This window comes from Girardinichthys multiradiatus, chromosome 6 (genome assembly GCF_021462225.1).
Source record: "Girardinichthys multiradiatus isolate DD_20200921_A chromosome 6, DD_fGirMul_XY1, whole genome shotgun sequence".
Lineage (NCBI taxonomy): Eukaryota > Metazoa > Chordata > Actinopteri > Cyprinodontiformes > Goodeidae > Girardinichthys > Girardinichthys multiradiatus.
Window position 1 is genome coordinate 11,641,741 of NC_061799.1, and position 19,889 is coordinate 11,661,629.

At 41.3% G+C, this 19,889-nt stretch overlaps 3 protein-coding genes across 6 annotated transcripts; 1 reads left to right on the forward strand and 2 right to left on the reverse strand.

Annotated features, from left to right (window-relative positions):
• Positions 1-497: 497 nt before the first annotated feature.
• Positions 498-3,036, reverse strand: rpl37a (ribosomal protein L37a). Its single transcript, XM_047368489.1, has 4 exons — positions 2,902-3,036; positions 2,095-2,223; positions 1,839-1,921; positions 498-654 (listed from the first exon to the last, which is right to left on the reverse strand). The coding sequence occupies exons 1-4, from the start codon at positions 2,902-2,904 to the stop codon at positions 591-593; spliced, it is 279 nt and encodes a 92-aa protein (XP_047224445.1). The 5' UTR covers positions 2,905-3,036; the 3' UTR covers positions 498-590.
• A 145-nt stretch (positions 3,037-3,181) lies between these two features.
• On the forward strand, positions 3,182-8,512 carry cfap410 (cilia and flagella associated protein 410). Of its 2 annotated transcripts, none has more exons than XM_047368487.1 (7): positions 3,182-3,396; positions 3,529-3,547; positions 3,630-3,700; positions 6,816-7,045; positions 7,663-7,813; positions 7,902-7,998; positions 8,076-8,512. In XM_047368487.1, exons 1-7 carry the CDS (start codon positions 3,320-3,322, stop codon positions 8,235-8,237), a joined length of 807 nt encoding a protein of 268 aa, XP_047224443.1. In that variant the 5' UTR covers positions 3,182-3,319; the 3' UTR covers positions 8,238-8,512. The 2 variants fall into 2 exon arrangements, with proteins under 2 accessions (XP_047224443.1, XP_047224444.1); XM_047368488.1 differs by having other exon boundaries at positions 3,654-3,700.
• On the reverse strand, positions 8,505-19,019 carry orc2 (origin recognition complex, subunit 2). 3 transcript variants are annotated; one of them, XM_047368478.1, is made up of 15 exons: positions 18,672-19,019; positions 17,806-17,964; positions 16,638-16,721; positions 16,442-16,522; positions 16,316-16,347; positions 16,168-16,228; positions 14,115-14,428; positions 13,918-14,027; positions 11,136-11,268; positions 10,923-11,019; positions 10,705-10,851; positions 10,454-10,625; positions 9,124-9,185; positions 8,901-9,019; positions 8,505-8,818 (listed from the first exon to the last, which is right to left on the reverse strand). In XM_047368478.1, the coding sequence occupies exons 1-15, from the start codon at positions 18,739-18,741 to the stop codon at positions 8,735-8,737; spliced, it is 1,725 nt and encodes a 574-aa protein (XP_047224434.1). In that variant the 5' UTR covers positions 18,742-19,019; the 3' UTR covers positions 8,505-8,734. The 3 variants fall into 3 exon arrangements, with proteins under 3 accessions (XP_047224434.1, XP_047224432.1, XP_047224433.1); XM_047368476.1 differs by having other exon boundaries at positions 16,638-16,724; positions 18,672-19,018; XM_047368477.1 differs by having other exon boundaries at positions 16,168-16,225; positions 16,638-16,724; positions 18,672-19,017.
• Positions 19,020-19,889: the final 870 nt, after the last annotated feature.

The following is a 19,889-nucleotide window of genomic DNA, read 5'->3' on the forward strand; positions in this document are numbered from 1 at the left end:
AGTGCATTTCACAAGTATGTTTTGGGTCAACTTGTTCTGACAGCTTGAACTTATGTTTATCCAAACATGTCCTCCCCACAAACACCAAATTAAATTTCTTGAGTACTGCTGATAGATCATCTCCATCCCTTCACTAGAAGCCTTTAGGCGTTTTTCTTTGCCACCAAATCACAGCTTCTATTAACAATCTTCTCCATTTAGATTTGAGATTTTAAATTGACCATGATTCTACAGAAACCAGTTTGAACAGTCAAATATCTATTCATGCCTATTCACAATATTGTTATCCGATGAAAATGCAAACTCAAGACAAAAAACTATGATTAATGTTGTGTGAATAACTGGTTTGTACTTTAAAAACTGTTGTAAGGTTTTATGTTTACATACTGCTTCATGCTAAAACCCAATTACACCCTGAGTGGCAGTGAAGCATCCTCCATGAGAAGACCCACAGGTTTTTAATTTTAACACATATACACAAGGACACAAGGATCTCTGGTCCAGACTTTTATTTTTGGATGTTGAGGCCATGTCCAGTTCGGCTGAAATAATAGAAAACAAAGTCCCAAATCCACCAGCTGTGCACTGGTTTACTGGTCCTTCAGTTCCTTCAGTCTCCTGATTGCAGACTTGACTGTGACAGCAGATGTTGTGCTGCAAGAACAAAAAGACAAATATTAAAACACGCTGAAGACCCTGTGCATCCCTGTTATACCTACAAGTTATTCAGTTATCTTCACACAAAATAAAGAAACATTGATGCAGCTCCGTTAGGTATAGTTTGCATTTCCCCTTTGGTACAGAATCAAGTCAAGTAGGCTTGCATATTACAGGTTTAACATGTATTGATTAAATCAATTTGTTATGCAATACTTTCAAGTTTAACAATGAATAAAACAGGAATGCACACAAATGCTCCTACGAACAAATGGGTGAGAACAGTGGGGACCAATTCTCCCCCTGCCCATACATAAACTGTTTTGGGGGTTTTGTAACCACCTGTCTACCAAAGGACATTTTGTACCAACCTTGGTTCATTTAATACCAAGTTCTGGGACATTTCTAACCCGTTTTGGCAACAGATGATTTAAAATAATAGGTTTTAATATCAAATCTTTAAAAAAATATAAGGGTATAAACTGGAAAAACAAAATGGCAAAAGGGTGAATTTTCTGATGCTTAGACTGTGAAAAAAAAATAATAAATAAAAACAGCAATAACCCATTTGTTAATTTCCAATATGACAAAAAACATACACACGGGAGACAATCACCCTTTTAAGAATCTTTTTGCCACAAACATGAAAAAACGAATATATTATAATACGCAACAATTATTGCACCCCAAACAGTTCTTTGCGATATGAATAATGGCCACACTGATACTGCGGTGATGATTTATTCGCAATATATTGTGCAGCCTTAATCACTGTAATGCGATAAACAGCCCCAGTCCTCAAGGCACACACATGTAGATTTTAGGTGTTTTCCTCATTTAAAAACACACATTGCTTTAAATCCTCAATGCCCGAGCTAAACCTTCCAGGAGTTACTAGAAAGAGCACCAACATGTATGACACCTGGCCACTTTCCCAAAAAAAATAAAAACATTATCCAGTTATTTAGCTGGCTGCTGACCCAATGCATATTAACTGTTTAATGCAACAGCAATTGCCAAACATGCTTCGTGGAGAAGACAAACTGATGCCAATAAACATACAAACCATTGACCGTATTTTAATAACCATTTGAAGGATGGACCATAGCTGTGAGGTTCCTGCAAAATAAACTTAAACACAGAGAGCTGAGCAACAGAAACACTAAATAGGTAAAACATACTTGTACGTCCAGGCACCTCCGGCCACCGTCTTCTTGCAGGACCCGCAGTGCCAGATGCCAACAGCCCTCCTCTTCATCTTGGTCTGTAAAATAATGACATATGTAAGCTTTCAACTTCTTCAAGTGTAACTCCCCACGTTGCTTCCATAAAATTTGGACATGATATCATGGAGGCATTCCTACTCCAAAAACCAAACATAAAAAAAAAAAAAATACCATCTCAAACTGAATACTTTCACAGACTCCCAACACTTACCTTTCCACAGAAAGAGCAAGTGTATTTAGCATGCTGGGAGATTTCAATCTTCTTCACCATCTTCCTCAGCGACGCGCCGTAACGCGTGCCATATTTACCAACAATCCCCACCTTCTTGGTGCGCTTGGCCTGGAGACAGAAACAGTAGGATTGTTACGGAGACATATAACATATTCACTGTGATAACCAGGATTCATGCAACTTGGCAGTGTGCTGGAAAGCTTTGCTAGGCTAACAAGTGTCTCCATGGCCGTTTTCAGTTATTCTGAGCAAATTCAGGACCCTATAAAATACTATTTATGTGCTTAATATTGGTACCAGTAAGGTCAGACACCTGGAAACGGGACAAAACGGCCAGCAGTAGCTTTTCAGGGTCAGACTGACTAGGCAAACGTAACGCTCTCTTGACTAGGCTAGCCTACTCACTTCAACGCAACAATTTTAGAGCCGTTCAAAACGCAACCAATTCCGTAGAGAAACTAAAAATGACGCGTTATTTTTAGTTTAATGTAACACACCCGAGGAGGTGCTGGGGTTACGTTGTAGCGACTGGCATTAAGCAGTCACTGAATGAAATGTGACCAGCCGGCCTGGCTTGGTTAACAGAGCTAAAGCGGCAGCCATTTCTGTGTCAGTGGTTTCCAAAAACATCGTTTTTACTGACAATTCAACCACCAAACAAACCAAAATAATATTCTGGACGGACAAATACGGTCCCTACAAAGCCTCCGTAGGGGCAAAAATACGATTTATAACACAGTAAAAGTGAGATTGATTCGGATTATGAACGGAGCAGGCTAGGCTCACCATCGTTTCAGTGGAGACGTAGGTCCAAAGAGGGAGAGCCTTAGTGCGCAGGCGCGATTTACTGATTCACTTAAGCGGCATTGTGGGATTTTGAGTTTTCACACAGGACAATTACAAATTTTACGCTTTAAATGGCTTAAACAATGGCTTCTTAAAGTAATGATTTCGGTACTAACTAGTGTATGATGTTAACAAAAAAAGCAAGAACAATTAAAGACAAGTTGTTATTACGAGCCGTAACTAAGGACGTGTTGTTAGATACGCGCATGCGCATTAATGTTGTAGACGCCAGCTTTTCCCGGTGCAGCCGAGCAGAAATGTTTGTACGCAGATGCTGTCATGATGCAGCCTTTGTTGTTTGTTAATATACATTTAATTGAAAATATTCCTAATTTTTAAGGCGTGTAGATGATAGGCAATGAAGCTAACACGGAAACTTGTTCTTGCTAAGGCTAAGGCCTCCGACTTGGAAAGTGTGAAGAAACTAAACTGCTGGTAGGAGTTTAAATTGATCACATCTCTAATTTACCTGGTTGTTGGTCTACATGTTAAGAGCCGCGTTGGTTAAGAATGACGGGCTCTATATTTTAAGTCTGAGCTGACCTTGTGGTGCGTGTTGTTTTACAGGGGTTGCAACCTAACTGACGTGAGTAGTCAAAGTTGTGTGAATGCATGTTTCTTACTAAATTGTGTTGACCTTTGATGTAGTTTTTCAAACAATCATGTAGTTGTATAAATGTATGTCGTTTCAGATTTCTATCTTCTCTCAGATGCCCAGTATTGAAGTCTTGACTCTCAGGTTGGTCAAGTGAGCTCTTTGTTTTCTATATCTATTATAGACTTCTTGTTAAAGCTGTGAAAAAGGCTTTCCTGGAAAATCAACCAAAGTCACTTTAAACATCACGTCACCTATAAGACCACGTTATGGGCAGTTTTGTCATTTGTTTTTCTACTTCATAGTAAATCTTTATTTCATGGTAAAATCTACCCTTCCAAAAACAAGCTTCTATTTGAACGTGCCTCTGGTGACATCACATAAGGCGTAAGGGAACTGATCACAGTTCACATGGAATACATCTATCTATTTATGCTTATTTTTATTTTTTATTTATTTATTTATTCACATTGTAAATCAAATTCCACTTTAATTTCACTCTGTATGGCTATGGTTTGTAGTCCTGCTTCCACCAAAATAATGATTAGGCAGACATACCTTTAATGAGCCCATTATAGACTCTTAGAAAAAGTACTTCTTGCAAAAAAAAAAAAAAGGCTTTCATTGTGACATTAGATTGCACTGAAATCTTTTATTCCACAGCCTGGATTTCTGACATTATTAAAAAATATGCACTGTTTATGATCAGTGCCAAATAGTCAAACGGTTCTATTTTAAAAAAGGATATTGTTCTGCTAGTTTAGAAGTCAGTAAACCTTTCAATGCCTTTGAAATGAATATCCTTTCAGAATATTTCTGTTTGTAGATCTTGCCTGAACTGCCTCCAGCCTGAATGGTGTTCCTATTGATGCTTTGGAGCCGTCTCTTAACCTGAAGCATAAAGTTTAGGGTTTCAAAAAGTTGTAGAAAGCATTTTGGTTAATGGCTATTTAATGCGGCGTCGCACAACTTCCTAACTTCACCTGGTAGTGTTGATCAGGGGGCAACTTCTGCGTGTTGGCTAATGATAACTCTGATATAGACTGAGACCTAAACCTAACCCTAACATTGCTTACACACTCATACCAATTGACAATTGAGAGAGACTAATTAACCTAACAGTCATGTTTTTGAACTATGGGAGGAAGCCAGAGTATTGTGCTGCAGTGGAGCACAGGCAGAATATACACTGCTCAAAAAAATAAACGGAACCCTTAAACAACACAATAAAACTCCAAGTAAATCAAACTTCTGTGAAATCAAACTGTCAACTTAGGAAGCAACACTGATTGACAATCAATTTCACAGCTGTTGTTCAAATAAAATAGACAACAGGGGGAAATCTTTGGCGATTAGCAAGACACACTCAATAAAGGAGTGGTTCTGCAGGTGGGGACCACAGACCACTTCTCAGTACCTATGCTTTCTGGCTGATGTTTTGGTCACTTTTGAATGTTGGTGGTGCTTTCACACTCATGGTAGCATGAGACGGACTCTACAACCCACACAAGTGGCTCAGGTAGTGCAGCTCATCCAGGATGGCACATCAATGTGAACTGTGGCAAGAAGGTTTGCTGTGTCTGTCAGCGTAGTGTCCAGATCCTGGAGGCACTACCAGGAGACAGGCCAGTACACCAGGAGACGTGGAGGAGGCCGTAGGAGGGCAACAACCCAGCAGCAGGACCGTTACCTCCACCTTTGTGCAAGGAGGAACAAGAGGAGCACTGCCAGAGCCCTGCAAAATGACCTCCAGCAGGCCACAAATGTGCATGTGTCTGCACAAACGGTTAGAAACCGACTCCATGAGGATGGTATGAGGGCCCGACGTCCACAAATGGGGGTTGTGCTCACAGCTCAACACCGTGCAGGACGCTCGGTATTTGCCAGAGAACACCAGGATTGGCAAATTCACCACTGGCGCCCTGAGCTCTTCCCAGATGAAAGCAGGTTCACACTGAGCACATGTGACAGACGTGACAGAGTCTGGAGACACCGTGGAGAGCGATCTGCTGCCTGCAACATCCTTCAGCATGACTGGTTTGGCAGTGGGTCAGTAATGGTGTGGGGTGGCATTTCTTTGGAGGGCCGCACGGCCAGAGGTAGCCTGACTGCCATTAGGTACCGAGATGAGATCCTCAGACCCCTTGTGAGACCATATGCTGGTGTGGTTGGCCCTGGGTTCCTCCTAATGCAGGACAATGCTAGACCTCATGTGGCTGGAGTGTGTCAGCAGTTCCTGCAAGATGAAGACATTGAAGCTATGGACTGGCCCGCCCATTCCCCAGACCTGAATCCAATTGAGACATCATGGGACATCATGTCTCGCTCCATCCACCAACGTCACGTTGCACCACAGACTGTCCAGGAGTTGGCGGATGCTTTAGTCCAGGTCTGGAAGGAGATCCCTCAGGAGACCATCCACCGTCTCATCAGGAACATGCCCAGGGGTTGTAGGGAGGTCATACAGACACATGGAGGCCACACACAATACTGAGCCTCATTTTGACTTGTTTTAAGGACATTACATCAAAGTTGGATCAGTCTGTAGTGTGTTTTTCCACTTTAATTTTGTGTGTGACTCCAAATCCAGGCCTCCATTGGTGAATAAATTTGATTTCCATTGATGATTTTTGTGTGATTTTGTTGTCAGCACATTCAAGTTTGTACAGAACAAAGTATTCAATGAGAATATTTCATTCATTCAGATCTAGGATGTGTTATTTGAGTGTTCCCTTTATTTTTTTGAGCAGTGTAGCATTCCTCATATTATGAGTGGTAAACATCCATAGAAACCAACCAGAAGAAAGATTTAATTAGAAATGTTCAGATTTGCACCATTCAAAGTTCTGAGTCAATCATCATCATCATCCTTAGTTTGCCACCCACAGCAGTATTACTCATGGCTTGTAGGTCATCTGACTCAGTCTTTGGTTCATACCTGAAATGCTCCTATATCTGTGTTAAAATGCATCATAGGTTGCTCCTCTGCCCCAGTTTGTTTTTTATTAATGCCAGCTGTGCAGCTCCATTATTGTGCCTCTTGTGATGTCATCGATCCATATACACACAAAGCAGAATTACTAGGGATTTCTTTTCCTCTGTTTGCTCTTTAAAAACTGTCTTTGGGGAGATCCCGCTGTGAAAATCCATACTTTTTTTTTAGCCAAACAATAGACAATATCTTGTTACTGTCACATCTGTGGAACCATTTTGTGTCGATTTGCTGACAACAATGCTCTTCCTGTTTCTCTATCTGCAGTGTGAACAACATCTCGTCTTTATCTCCCTTGGCTGGCTGTCTGTCTCTAAGTGAGCTCTACCTGAGGAGGAACATGATTCCTACACTGTCAGAGCTGTGCCATCTGCGCCCCCTGACACGTCTCAGAGTGCTCTGGTTAGCTGAGAACCCCTGTTGTGGGACTGACCCGAGCCGGTATCGGCTAACCGTGTTGCGATGCCTGCCTCGACTCCAGAAGCTCGACAATCAAGGTTATTTTTAATCATGGTTTTATGTACAAGCTCTCTGGTAGAGGGCAGTTCTGGCCGAGATGTCCATTCACTTTCAATCCTTTTTCACTATCTAAGATGTAGTTGGGTCATATTCAGAGGCTTACAGAAGTGTTCACAGTCCTTGAACTTTTCCACATTTTGTCACATTACAACAGCAAACGTACGTTTTTTTTATGGCTAAGCAACTAAACAACTCTCAAGATTTTCAAGTGATCGTCCTGTTATTGCTCCACCCATCTTCCCATCACCTCAGACCAGCTTCCCTATAAAACAAAAAGCTCCCCCACAGCATGATGCTACCCCCTCCACGTTTCAGGGTGGTGATAGTGTGTTCAGATGATGTAGTTTTAGTTTCCTGATATTCCTGGGGCTGTTGCTTGTTCTTTAAATAACTTCCGAGGCCTACATAGAACTGGATTTATGCTGGTGGGCACAGTAATTGAGTTCTGAAGGCAACTGGTTTCACTGGATTAGAATACAAATGCATGCAACGCTTTTCAGGTTTTTGTATTTGCACCTGTAACGTGGTAAAATGTGCAGATGCCTGTGAATACGATTGTGAGGCACTGTCCACATCTGACGTTTTATGTATTCAGTGGTAACAGAGGATGAGATCGCGCTTGCTCTTGTGGAAGGTGACGAGGTCAGCACACCTACTAGCAGCATCCAAAGCCAGCTTCCCAACAATGGCCTTCTGGACACAGAGACAGAGAACGATCCACTTAACTACAACATGGAGGAGACCAAGTAGATTTTCTCACCTTTCATCTATTAACAAGGTAAACAGTTTCACTTTATCAGATGAGGACGTTTCTCAAATCCCATTTTTTGTTAGCAAAATCAGGAAAGAGTTGGGAATGAAGCCCCTCTCGAGAGACAAATTCTCCTCTCCATCTTCTCCCTCCACCGTGGAGAAACCAACAATGAAAAAGGTAACTTCTGCAAGCAGCACCCCCTTGTGAAACGTAGTGCTGAATGAAATTTATGCCAGTTATTGTGCTCTCTTCAGACCCACATCCTGGATGCGGTTCTGCTTCTCTTGAGTGACCTGGATGAAGAGGAGCTCCAGGTCGTGCACACAGCCACACAGAACAGGCTGCAGACCTACACACTGGATTCAGGAGATGGTCAGAGATCGCCAGCTCAGAAAACCGCAGACATCCAGCACTAACGATATCCACAGCATGAACTCAGAGACCAATATCCCACTCCCAACACCAATCTCAGGATTCCAAGACCCACACGTCGTCCCCTGGTACCGTCTGCTTGTGTATGTGCATGATTTAATTTCTCATTCTTGTGGCCAAAGATTCCCCGAACATCAAGAGATTTGATTGCTTTCATTGTTTAGCTGCATGCCTAAACGCCTTGCAAGAATAAAAGAATGAATGTGTTTAACGTGTAGCTCTATTTTGAAATTAAAGACAGTATCCAGCAATAATTTAATTCACTGTTGCTTTCATTGGATCAGACGAAATCTGCAAAGATGTGTACATCAAACTAATGTGAACGTCACAGTGCAATGGTGCTTTTAGAGCCAACACTTTATTAATGTGATTTTAACTATTAGCCCCGTGGCAAATACCAGCGTGGGTTTCTTAATTTGCCAATGGCTCAACTAAAACCTGCAGGGAAAAATACAGATCATAATTTTAAAGTCTTGTCCTTTCAGTCGTCATCCTCATTCTCTAGGAAGTCCATCAGCGTGCTCGTTTCCACAGCAACAATCAAGTAGTCCACTCCGTCTGCACCCTGTAGTGAAGTAAAATTAAACTAAATTATATTGAAGGGATACACATCGAGGAGTAAAGTCGGTAATCCTAAAGTGAAGCACCTTGCGTGTTCGGATCAGTTTGTGGTCTCTGAACTCTGTCAGCTGAGTCCTCAATGTGAGATCAGAGTTCACCAGGAACGCCTCTCGACAGCGCTGGTAAAAGTCTTGGAATGACAATCCTGCATGTTGCATAAAAAGTGTTGACGTCATCACAATGATGAGGTGAAATGACCCCAAAAGAAAATAACTGTTCAGTAGTTTCAGCTTGTGAAAGTATTCCTACCTGTGTATGAAGGATTGTCTTTGTTTTCCAGCTTGAATTTTACCAACAGTTTGAAGATTCCTCTGCAAAAAGAAAGTGAACATGTTTTCAGTGGATAAACTCTAAAAAGGTTTGACATCCCAGTAATGGTAAAAAAGATATGAACCAGATTTCATTTTAAGAATTTACAGGTCCAGTTTATAGTCCATCTCCACTCTTCATCAGGATGAATGTCATTTTTTCATTTTATGAAGCATTTTAATTGTTCTTTATTCAGGGTGAAAGGATTATTCAACAATCAATGAATTTAAGAGCAAGAACATGCTCCACAACTTTGAGTTTATTGGGGAATTTCTCAAATGGGACAAAATCAAGTGCACATTATATACTTCTGGGCCATTTCTTCCTATTGGCCACACATCTTTGCAGAATTAGTTTCCTGGCACGGAGTCCACATTGTGTACATTTTCAAAAAGGTTGAGGTTGGAGCCAAAATGTTAGCCTGCTTTATCCGTTTTGTGTTTGGGATCATTTTCCTGTTAGAACTTTCCACCGCACCAAGTCTCAACCATCTAGTTGTTGGTTTGAGGGGAGGTTAATGAATCTAGAGGTAGTCTTCCTTCACCATTTGATCCACTTTCTGCATTGCACCTGTACAGCTGATGCTGCCATCCCCATGCCTTTCTTTCGGTACCATACTCTTAGGTTTGCAAGCTTCACTTTTTGACTCCTTCAAACATTCTTATCATCATTGTGGCCAAAGAGCTACATTTTTGTCTCTTCGGACCACAAATCTCCTTCTCCAGAAGTCTTTAGGGGTCCATGTGGACAGAAGCAACTTTCTGTTGAGATTTAAGAACGGGCTTCTTGCTCAGCAACCTCTCCGTCCATGTTGATGTTAGACTACTTCAGTTTCTTATGGGCTTGATCACTGGTAGTTCCTTGGTTGTTCCTGAAGCCAAAGGTTTCATCAGATTGACTGAAACTTCATCACAGATCGGTGTTCCAGCAGCACAGTGATTCCAAAACTGGTTTTAAGCACCTGGAATGGACCCAACCTCAAGCCCATTGGAACTTTCTAGAAAATGATTCTTAACCAAACCGGTGACAAGAAACTAACCAATTCAAATAAGCTCTATCATTGTGGAGTCAGATGCATATCTGATGTATAGTTTTCAAATCTTAATAAAACCTTAAACTTGTTCACTTGAATTATGGATTAATGGTTCAAACTGACTTGAATCCTTCCTGGTGATGAGTGGACTTAAGCGTCACTGTACTTCTAAGAAAGTAGTCAATAAATAATTTACTTTCATTTTAAGTCCTTAAGGGGTAAGCACGGATGGTTTACCTTGCATTGGGTGTCAAGCTGCGCAGCACATGTGTGAGAGAGGACAGAACCAGAGCGCCCGTCTGCTGCACCAGGAGCGAGTTTTCATATGACGTCTCCTCGGTATAGTGCTGGAACGTCACGCACTCCCACCACAGCCAGTTAAACTGGCTCTGCTTAAACTGGTCCCACACTGGAAACATCACAGGAACCACTTAGCCACAAGAAGACCCTTCACCGTGATCAATAACCAAGTTTCTCCAAGCAGCCACCTAACGGAGCGTTGATGTGGTCTATAGAGGCCACCAAGTGCAGGTTAGGCAGGGACGCCAGCTGCCCCAGCGCGCTCTGGGTCTTCTCCCCTCGCAGCATTGGTCCGTCGATGTTATAGATCAGCAGGTACACGTGGAGATCTGGGCCTGGGGTGACATGGGAGGAAACGTCAGTCAAGTCCAACGTAAGAGGAAAACATTTCAACATAAACGCTTACTGTCTTTGAGGGTCTGAGCAATGAAATGGATCTGATCTGAGGGGGTTCGGAACGTTCCCTGGTGCTCCAGAACCTCACAGGTCAAAGCATTTAATATCTGAAGAAATAATATTGGAGTGAAATTAAAGAAGAAGAAATAAAACAGTTAATGGAGGTATAAGGTATTACAAAGACAAGTTTTTATTCTGTTTTCTTTTTCTTTTGAATACAAACCGTTTTGAGAGTAATGGAGGGGAAGAATCCGTTGATGACGAGGTGGATCTCTTGAGACAGATGAGACACCCTGAAGTCTTCTAACAAAGCCTTTTTGCTGCCCAAACCATAAACCAGCACACTGAATCCCAACCTGCACACAGACATCCACAGATGTCCAATAACGCCTCGCAGAAGTTTTCACACCCTTTGGGCTTTTTTATTTTTTGACAAGTTACAATCGCAAACTTCTGTCTGTTTTATTTGGGATTTTAGGTGACAGACCAACACAAAATAGAGCAGCATTGTGAAGTGGAAGGAAAATGATACACGAATGCAAATTATTTTATCTTTTCTGAGATCATCAGCAAAAACATTAACAATGCTCGTGCATTATTTGCCACGGTCGACAGGTTAACAAACAGCAATTATCAAACCTCTATTGAAAAAGAGCAACTTGGACAAGCTGCTACTACAGAACTACAGGCCTATATCAAACCTCCCCTTCATCAGTATTATTGAAAAAGCTGTTTTTCAACAGTTAAACAACTTCCTAACAACGACCAACCGCTTCGATGTCTTCCAGTCAGGCTTCCTGCTCACCACAGTACAGAGACTGCTCTTGTCAAGGTGTTCAATGACATCCGTATGAATGCAGACTGTGGAAGAACCACAGTGCTGGTATTATTGGACCTTAGTGCAGCATTCGACACTGTTGATCACCCCATTTTATTAGAGTGCCTGGAAAACTGGGTCGGCCTTTCTGGTACAGCACTCAACTGGTTTAAATCCTACTTGAAGGACAGGGACTTTTTTGTGTTAGTAGGTAACTTTACATCAGAGACCACAAAAATCACATGTGGCGTTCCCCAAGGATCCATCTTAGGGCCCCTTCTGATCAATATTTATATGCTCCCCTTAACTCAGATTTTAATAAACAACAACGTAAGTTATCATAACCATGCAGACGGCACACAGCTATACGTTACGATGTCACCAGGTGACTATAAACCCATTCAAGTGCTGGGTAAATGCTTAGAAGAAATCGATGCATGGATGTGCCTAAATTTTCTTCAGCTGAATCAAAACAAAACTAAATTAATCATTTTTGGACCAAAGGAAGAGCGTTTAAAAGTTAGCACACAGCTTCAGTTAATACAGCTAGAAACCACCAATCAGGCTCGAAACCAGGGTGTAGTGATGGACTCAGACCTGAACCTTCAGAGACACATAAAGGTAGTAACTAGGTCGGCCTTCTACCACCTAAAGAACATCTCCAGGATTAAAGGACTAATGTCTCAGCAGGACCTTGAAAAACTAATTCATGCGTTCATCTTTAGTAGAATTAATTACTGCAACAGTGTCTTCACACTGGCTCCCTGTAGCTCAGAGAATAGAGTTTAAAATACTTTTGTTAGTCTTTAAATCACTGAATGTCTTAGCACCAAAATACATTACAGACTTGTTGTCAGTGTATCAACCAGCCAGACCTCTCAGGTCTTCTCGCTCAAATCTACTCTGCACACCCAGAACCAGAACCAAACATGGAGAAGCAGCTTTTAGTTCTTATGCTCCACTAATGTGGAATAAACTCCCAGAAAACTGTAAAAGCGCCGAAACCCTAAGTTGCTTTAAATCAAGATTAAAAACTTATTTGTTTAGAGTGGCCTTTGACTATGCCATCTAGGCATGATTAGTTGCCTTTCAGTCGAAATTTCCTCTCATTTTCTTATCATTTTATCGTTAATTTTTTGTTTAAATTATTTCTTTATTATCTTTTTAATTATTCATTTTTTATTCTGTAATTATTTAATTACCTTTAAACCACTGTAATGTACTTTTCCTATTATGTCTCTTTTTCTTTTTTTTCATGTACAGCACCATGAATTGTCTTGTTACTGAAATGTGCTACATAAATAGACTTGCCTTACAAATAAAAATGTGTGGTATGCATTTTTATTCAGCTTCACACAGTCAATACTTTGTAAAATAGTCTTTCACTGCAGTCATAGCTGCAGATTTTTTGGGGTCAGCCTTTATCCGCTTCAGACACCTTACAGTGGGCCTGCTGGACGTTGGATTCATCCATCTTCCCAGTCCCTGATGGGGACAAGCAAGCAAGACTTCTAATTGTTTTATGGAGAGGACAACTAATTGTTGTCTTGTCAACAGATCCTTTCACCTAAGCTGTGGGTCTCTGCAGCTCCTCCAGAGTTACCATCGGCCTATTGATTGGTTCTCTGATTAATGCTCTCCTTACAGGTCTGTCGGTTTAGGTGGATTGCAATGTCCTGGTAGTTGGGCTCTGATTGTTCTGCTTCCAGATGATGGATGAACAGAGCTCTGAGGTGGGGGTATTGTTTTATGACCCCAACCTTCTTTCAACTCCCTGACCTGTCTGCTGTATTTGTTCATCTTCATGATGCTGTTTCTCTCTAATGTTTTCTAACAAACCCAAGAGTCCTTCACAGAACATCTGGATTTGTACTGAGATTAAAAAACACAAGCGGATATTTACTAAATAGGTGACTTCTGAAAGCGATTCTTTGTACTGGGTTTTATTTTCACAGGGGCTGAGTACAAATGGATTCTTAGGCTTATTAATAAAACGTTTATTCCTTTTTATTCTGCTTCACAATTTTGCTTTACTCTGTGTTGATCTGACTCATACAATCCCTTGAAGTTGGTGGTTGTAAAACATGGAAACATTTAAGGAGTAGGACTAACTTTGCAAGGCCCTGCATGTTTCAGAGCTAACGCTTAAACCCTGAGAAAAACAAGACTAAATTAGAGCCATACTTACTGTAACTGTAACATCCATTTGGTAAAGTGCTTTCTGTGTTTGTTGTGCAGCTCCTGGATCTCCTTAGAGTAACAGGCCGGTTTACCTTCTAAAAGATGAGCCAAAGTCTCCTGGGAAAAGACAGAAATTCAGTCTCCACTTTAAGCAGAATCAGACACATTTAGCAGGTAGTAAAACATTGGAAGTAATCAACAAACCCTGTCTAGTTTAGGCGTGTGCAGCCGCTCGAGGGTTCGGTCCGACGTCAGAACTTTGGAGCTGCCATGAGCCTCAAAATATTCCTCGGTCATGGTGGGCTGGTTAACAGGTTCTGGTGTGTTCTTGCTCTTCTTAGTTGGAGTCTTGTAGAGAGCTACAGATGAACCTTTACTGGCACTTCTTTGGTTTTTCTGGTTCTCCTTTTCCTCTTTATTCACTTTCTGTTTTTCCTTTAGCTTATCCTCTTCCTCCTCCTCTTCCCCAGAATCAGAGGGTGAGAGCTCACTATCGCTGTCCGACCGAAGACTCGGTGCTGAAAACATTCACATTACACCAGATTTACATATAGTGGTTGCAATACAATTCTCATTATTTTACTTTACCACATATTCTCAACACAAACCTCAATGTATTTTAATGTGATTTGATGTGATAGATCAACACATAGTAGTGCAGAAGTGTCAGGTTGAAGGAAAACGATACATGGTTTTAAATTTCCTTTAAAAGTAAAAAGCTCAGCCTCCTTCACTCCGATACCCCAAAATCCAAAATAAAATTCAGAGCAAACAATTTCTATCAGAAGTCACCTAATTACCGTATTTTCCGCACTATAAGGCACACCGGATTATAAGGCGCATAGAATAGAAGCTACTGCAGTCTAACGTTTGACTGGGGTTGCGTTATGCATCCACTAGATGGAGCTGTGCTAAAGAGAATGTCAACAAAACAGTCAGATAAGTCAGTCAGTCAAACTTTATTAATACACTACAAACCAGCGTTCTGATAACTCCATTCACTCTCATGGTAAGGTCTCCTCTACATAGAAATCTATTGAATAGAGCCAACCGCACGTTAGGAATGCATTGGAGTCTATGAAGTTGAAGTTGAAATCAAACGTTAGTTAAAACGTGAAAGGGAACTTTTCCCTGATTCAGTAAACACGTAAAAGAAACAGTTTGATGAACTAAATCAAACGTTAGTACTGTTAACCTTTCCTGTTTCTGTCCCCTGACCGTAGTCTGATGACACAGGGGAGACGCTTTCTCCAGGGCCGAAGTTACTAGTTTCCTCGGGGTTAACTCCCTCACTCATACGTTGCTGAGTTGAGCATGAAGAAACAGCATCAAAACACTGAGTTGTTGACGAGATTCGAGGTTCTTTTTAATGACTTTGCAGCACGTAAAAACACAGGGCTTACAGACTCATACACCGCTGCTCCGGTCGCCGTCTCTACCCACCCCACACACACAATAATACCGACGTCACTCCTTCACTCTTGATTCTCAGCTACGGCAGCACACAGCGCCACCTCTGTCCGGAGGAGTAATGTCAACATCTTCCATACACACACACGAAACATACACCCCACACACTGAGCTTCTAATCACATATAGTTCAGGCAATTCCTGCAACAGTACATTCAAACGTTATACACACACAAGTGGTGTTGGACTAGGAGTAAGCACAGTACAGGTGTTTACCGCTATTACTTCGGCGACGCCCCTGACTACGGTAGCCGTAATGCTGCAAGCGGTGCGGCTTTGTAGTTTACCAGTCGTACTGAAACATTTTGACAGAGCGCCGTGTACAACCAGTATGGATCAACCAATTAACCAATTGATCCATATATAAGGCGCTCCGGATTACAAGGCGCACTGTCATTTTTTGGGAAAATTAATGGTTTTTAAGTGCGCCTTATAGTGCGGAAAATACGGTACGTTTTATGTGAGGCAAATAACTAATACTGCACAACACCCTGAACACACCAACCGCAAGGGAAACATGGTGGTAGTAGCATCATGCTGTGGGGACATCTGTCTTCAGCAGGGACAAGCTAATGGATGAAGCAACAAACAGGACAATCCTGAAGAATTAGTTTTCTTATTCCATGTCCCATTTCTGAATTAATTAGTGCTGGTAGATCCCAGGAAATCACCAACGAAACACATTGAAGTTTGGGGATTTATCATGACGAGACATGAAAAGTGTCAGTGAGTGTGAAAATTCTTGGAAGGCATTGGACTAGATCTCATTACCACATGTTACACTTACCTGTTAGTCTCTTTCTAAGCCTGTGTGGGGTTGTGGAGACAAACTGGACCTTCTTGCTCTGCTTTCAGAACCATAAGGGAGAGCCGATTATGAGACCAGACAGATCTCAGACCACATTCTAAAATAACACTTCTTTTTGGGGTCCTACCTTTTGTGGGGTCCTGTTTTCAGCTTTGTGGTCTAGACAGAGAGAAGAAAAGCACATCCCATTAAAATAATTAAAAAACACAGGATATGATCAATCATAAACCTTGAGACGATTTGCTGGACTCACTTCGGCCTGTTCGTGTGGGGCTGCAGAGTTCGGCCGAACTGAAGCTCACGCTTTTCCCAGGGGTCCGAGCCAGCTCGCTGGCTGCGTCCACAAACCAGACATATAAACAGAAAGTGGCCAATATGACAAGTGATGCATCCAGCTGAAGAAAAACACTGAAAGAATACAAATGTAAGAGGAAACTGGCAGCTCTCACCAGTGTGGGCCATGCTGTTGCCATGTTTGACTTTCTGGAATGTAAAAATGGAGGAACCAGCAACTCTGGACCAACTTTCCTCGTCTTCTGCAAAACCAAGAAAATAACATGAATGCAGTATCTTTTCTTTATTAATTATTACTAAAGACACTGCAGACAGTTCACAAAACTCTAATCATATATACTCAGTCTAGTATCATAAACTGTTACCAATGCAACATCTTTTGAATTTACATCAACATATATGGAAATGCATTTATTTCACGTTTATTTCTGCAATTTAGATGATTATGGCTAATGAAAACCCCAAAACTCAGTTTCTTAGAAAATTCTAATATTAAAAATAACTAAATAGAAAACAGTTTTTAGAGGAACAATGTTATGTCACATCCATGTTATGTCCGACACCATAAGATTGCCCGTTGAAACAGGAGATAACGGCAACCTTTACAGGATTGTACAGCAAAAGCTTATTTAAACGTTTGGAGGAGATTCACAAGGCCTGGACTGCAGCTGGACTGCAGCTGGAGTGAGAGCATCCAGAACCACCACACAGCTGTATCCGGCTGGGCTACAACTGCTGCATTTCAAGCTACTCCTGAAAGAGATAATGAGGAGGTTTTAAAGCCCTACATGCATCCTTCTGCTGACGAGCTTTATGGACTTCCAGCATAACTTGGCAACCTGGCGACACCGCAGTCAACAATGCAGATGAGCTGAAGGCCGCTATTAAAGTAACCTGGGATTCCTGAACACCTCACCAGAGTGCAGGCTGATTTTTTTTTTTTTGTCAAATTTTCTGAGAAACTGAATTTGGGTTTTTTATTAGCTGGGAGCCATAATCATTCAAATGGACCGAAATAAACGCTTGAACTAGATCACTCTATGTGTAGTGATTCTACAAAATATGAGTTAAACTTTTAGAAATGAATCAGTGAAATAAATGAACTTTTTGATGATATTCTAATTTGCTGAGATGGACATATATGTTGGTAAAAGCTGACTTGAATGTAAATTGAATCAGAGCACCACCAACATCTACCCAGAGCCAGAAAGCACACCTGAAGCTTCTTTTGTCACCAGCAGATGAAATGGGGAACCTGAGAACAAATTGATAAAGGCTGCATAAAGAACCTGACAGCCTGCACTGTCCAACTGTCTGTGATACCTTCAATATTATCTGTTCCTAAAGCTTGGATGTAATTCTGCTGATCAAAGACTCCGTTTTCCTCCTCATCCTGTTGTCCATCCTCTCTGCATCCCTTCCGTCCAGGTGGGCTCTTAAACTTCACCATCCTCTGCACGGAGCCAGCGCTGCTCTGCACGCCTTGTTAAGGCAGAACACAAACAAGTTAGAGGTAGAACATCTTGGCAGAGCTGGTACAGCACAGTCCACAAATTCTCAATGGAGTTGAAGTCTGGGCCATTCCCGAAGTCGCCTCCATTTTAAAACGAGGTTAGAGGTGTGTTCGGGATCTTTTTCCTAACGGATCAGCCAAATGTATCCTAGTTTCAACCATGTAGCTGTTGATTTAAGTTGAGGTATCTGGTGGCCTCTTCACTATTGTGCCAGAACTACTGGTAACAAAACAGCCTCTCAGCATAATGCTGCCACCACTATGTTTGACAACTGGCCCAGTTCAGTGTGGACACTGGCACTGGTGTTTCCAGTTTGTGGTGTTTACCTTTATGGTTTTCTGGTTTCATCATGTACCTCCAGACTAATTACTTCTGTGGGGGACAATTTGGATCAGATGGCTCTTCTCAGAGGATAATAATCCCAAACACACAAACGGCCCCAACAGGGCGCCAACTGGGCCAAGAAGCTTGGTAAAAGAAGGCCAGATTTGTCAGAATTTAAGTCCAACCTAATAATACTTTTAAGTCCAATTGGATTAGAGAAAAAGTTATTCATTGAATATTGAGGCTACCGCGGAAAAAGGACAGTTCAATGTATCCTAAATTGCCTAAAATATATTTGATGAGTGTTTGAACATTTTTTACAAGCGCTGGCAGAAAAGTCGAGCTCCTTACCCTCCTGCTTGTCCAGGATGTGCTCCAGAACATCTCCATCCGCGACGAACTTCACTTCCAACACGCTCATCCCTCAGGATAAAAACAACAAGACACACTGAGAAGCAGGCGGCAACCACGCAGCAGTCCGAGAACGTGTGATGGCAGCTAATGAAGGGTTTCTACTCTGTTTTCCTCATGAACGCAGCCATATTTCCTGAGGCTGCTGAGTCATGGAGAACTGGAACATCTGGAGATGACGCGGTGGACCAAAGCGACTGGCTGAACCCGAGGAAAAAACAGAAAGCAAATCTCATCTGTTAGTGTTTCCGCGCCATCTTGCTGAAGTTTTAAACCACGTGACAAGTGAAAAGTCAGGCAGTGACCAATCAGAACGCTGCAGTCGCTTAAAACTACGTTTCCCAAGTTGCATTTCAAGACACAGCGTGTAAATCTGCCACATTGCAACTCCTTAGAGGTTTTCGTTTATTTTACAGAGTATGATGTTAAACTAGTTATCGATGTGGATTCACTGCGAGTCCATGTTTAACAGGAAACACGATCTCTTTTGACTGCAACGAAAATATGCTAGTCACATTATGAGACATATTTTCTTTATATTTCTATTTATTATGAATGTAATTATTATTGATGCGCTTTTTCATTTTTCTAGCATTTATCAGAGATCATTGATCAGCTGAAGAATTTGTCTAAGAAAGAAAATCCAAACAAACCTTTTGGTCTTTTTTTTTTTTTGGCCATCCTCAAAAGGACAAAAACAAACGATGTTATGCAGATAATAATTTGGACAGTACAGAGTGTTTGGATGTACTGCATCTCAACTTGGTCCCTGCAGAGGAGAGTGAACTGCCAACAAACGGTACTGCAACCTTAAAAGCAGAACCACCAGGTTGATCCACTGCTTTCTGCCTCAAGTTGTTAAAACGCTGTTAAGATTATACACTTTACATTATTGCAGCTATATTAACTATTTTGTGTTATGCATTTATGTTTAACAACTTCATTTCTTTTTTTACACTGATCTGTTGAATGATCCCAGATAAAATGTCTTGTTTTGTTGCATTCTATTTTCTTTTTTTACATTGAAATGCTAAATTGATTTGATTAAATTTAAACATGAAATACATAAATGAATAAGGTCTTTGGTACAATATAACATGTAGCCATAGTCTCCAAAGCTCACAGAATGTTTATTTATAGAATGTATTATTAAACAGA

What these genes read in the sequence shown, in the direction of transcription:
- orc2 (XM_047368476.1), bottom strand. Translation starts at nt 18,741, where the DNA reads ATGAGCGTGTTGGAAGTGAAGTTCGTCGCGGATGGAGATGTTCTGGAG. An exon ending in AAAACAGGACCCCACAAAAG is followed by an intron (nt 16,229 to 16,315) that starts GTAGGACCCCAA and finishes TGGTTCTGAAAG; the next exon opens with CAGAGCAAGAAGGTCCAGTT. An exon ending in CCACATCAACGCTCCGTTAG is followed by an intron (nt 10,626 to 10,704) that starts GTGGCTGCTTGG and finishes TGATGTTTCCAG; the next exon opens with TGTGGGACCAGTTTAAGCAG.
- rpl37a (XM_047368489.1), bottom strand. An exon ending in CTTGCTCTTTCTGTGGAAAG is followed by an intron (nt 1,922 to 2,094) that starts GTAAGTGTTGGG and finishes ATTATTTTACAG; the next exon opens with ACCAAGATGAAGAGGAGGGC. An exon ending in GGAGGTGCCTGGACGTACAA is followed by an intron (nt 655 to 1,838) that starts GTATGTTTTACC and finishes TTGTTCTTGCAG; the next exon opens with CACAACATCTGCTGTCACAG.
- cfap410 (XM_047368487.1), top strand. Translation starts at nt 3,320, where the DNA reads ATGAAGCTAACACGGAAACTTGTTCTTGCTAAGGCTAAGGCCTCCGAC. An exon ending in TACAACATGGAGGAGACCAA is followed by an intron (nt 7,814 to 7,901) that starts GTAGATTTTCTC and finishes ATTTTTTGTTAG; the next exon opens with CAAAATCAGGAAAGAGTTGG. An exon ending in AGAAACCAACAATGAAAAAG is followed by an intron (nt 7,999 to 8,075) that starts GTAACTTCTGCA and finishes TGCTCTCTTCAG; the next exon opens with ACCCACATCCTGGATGCGGT.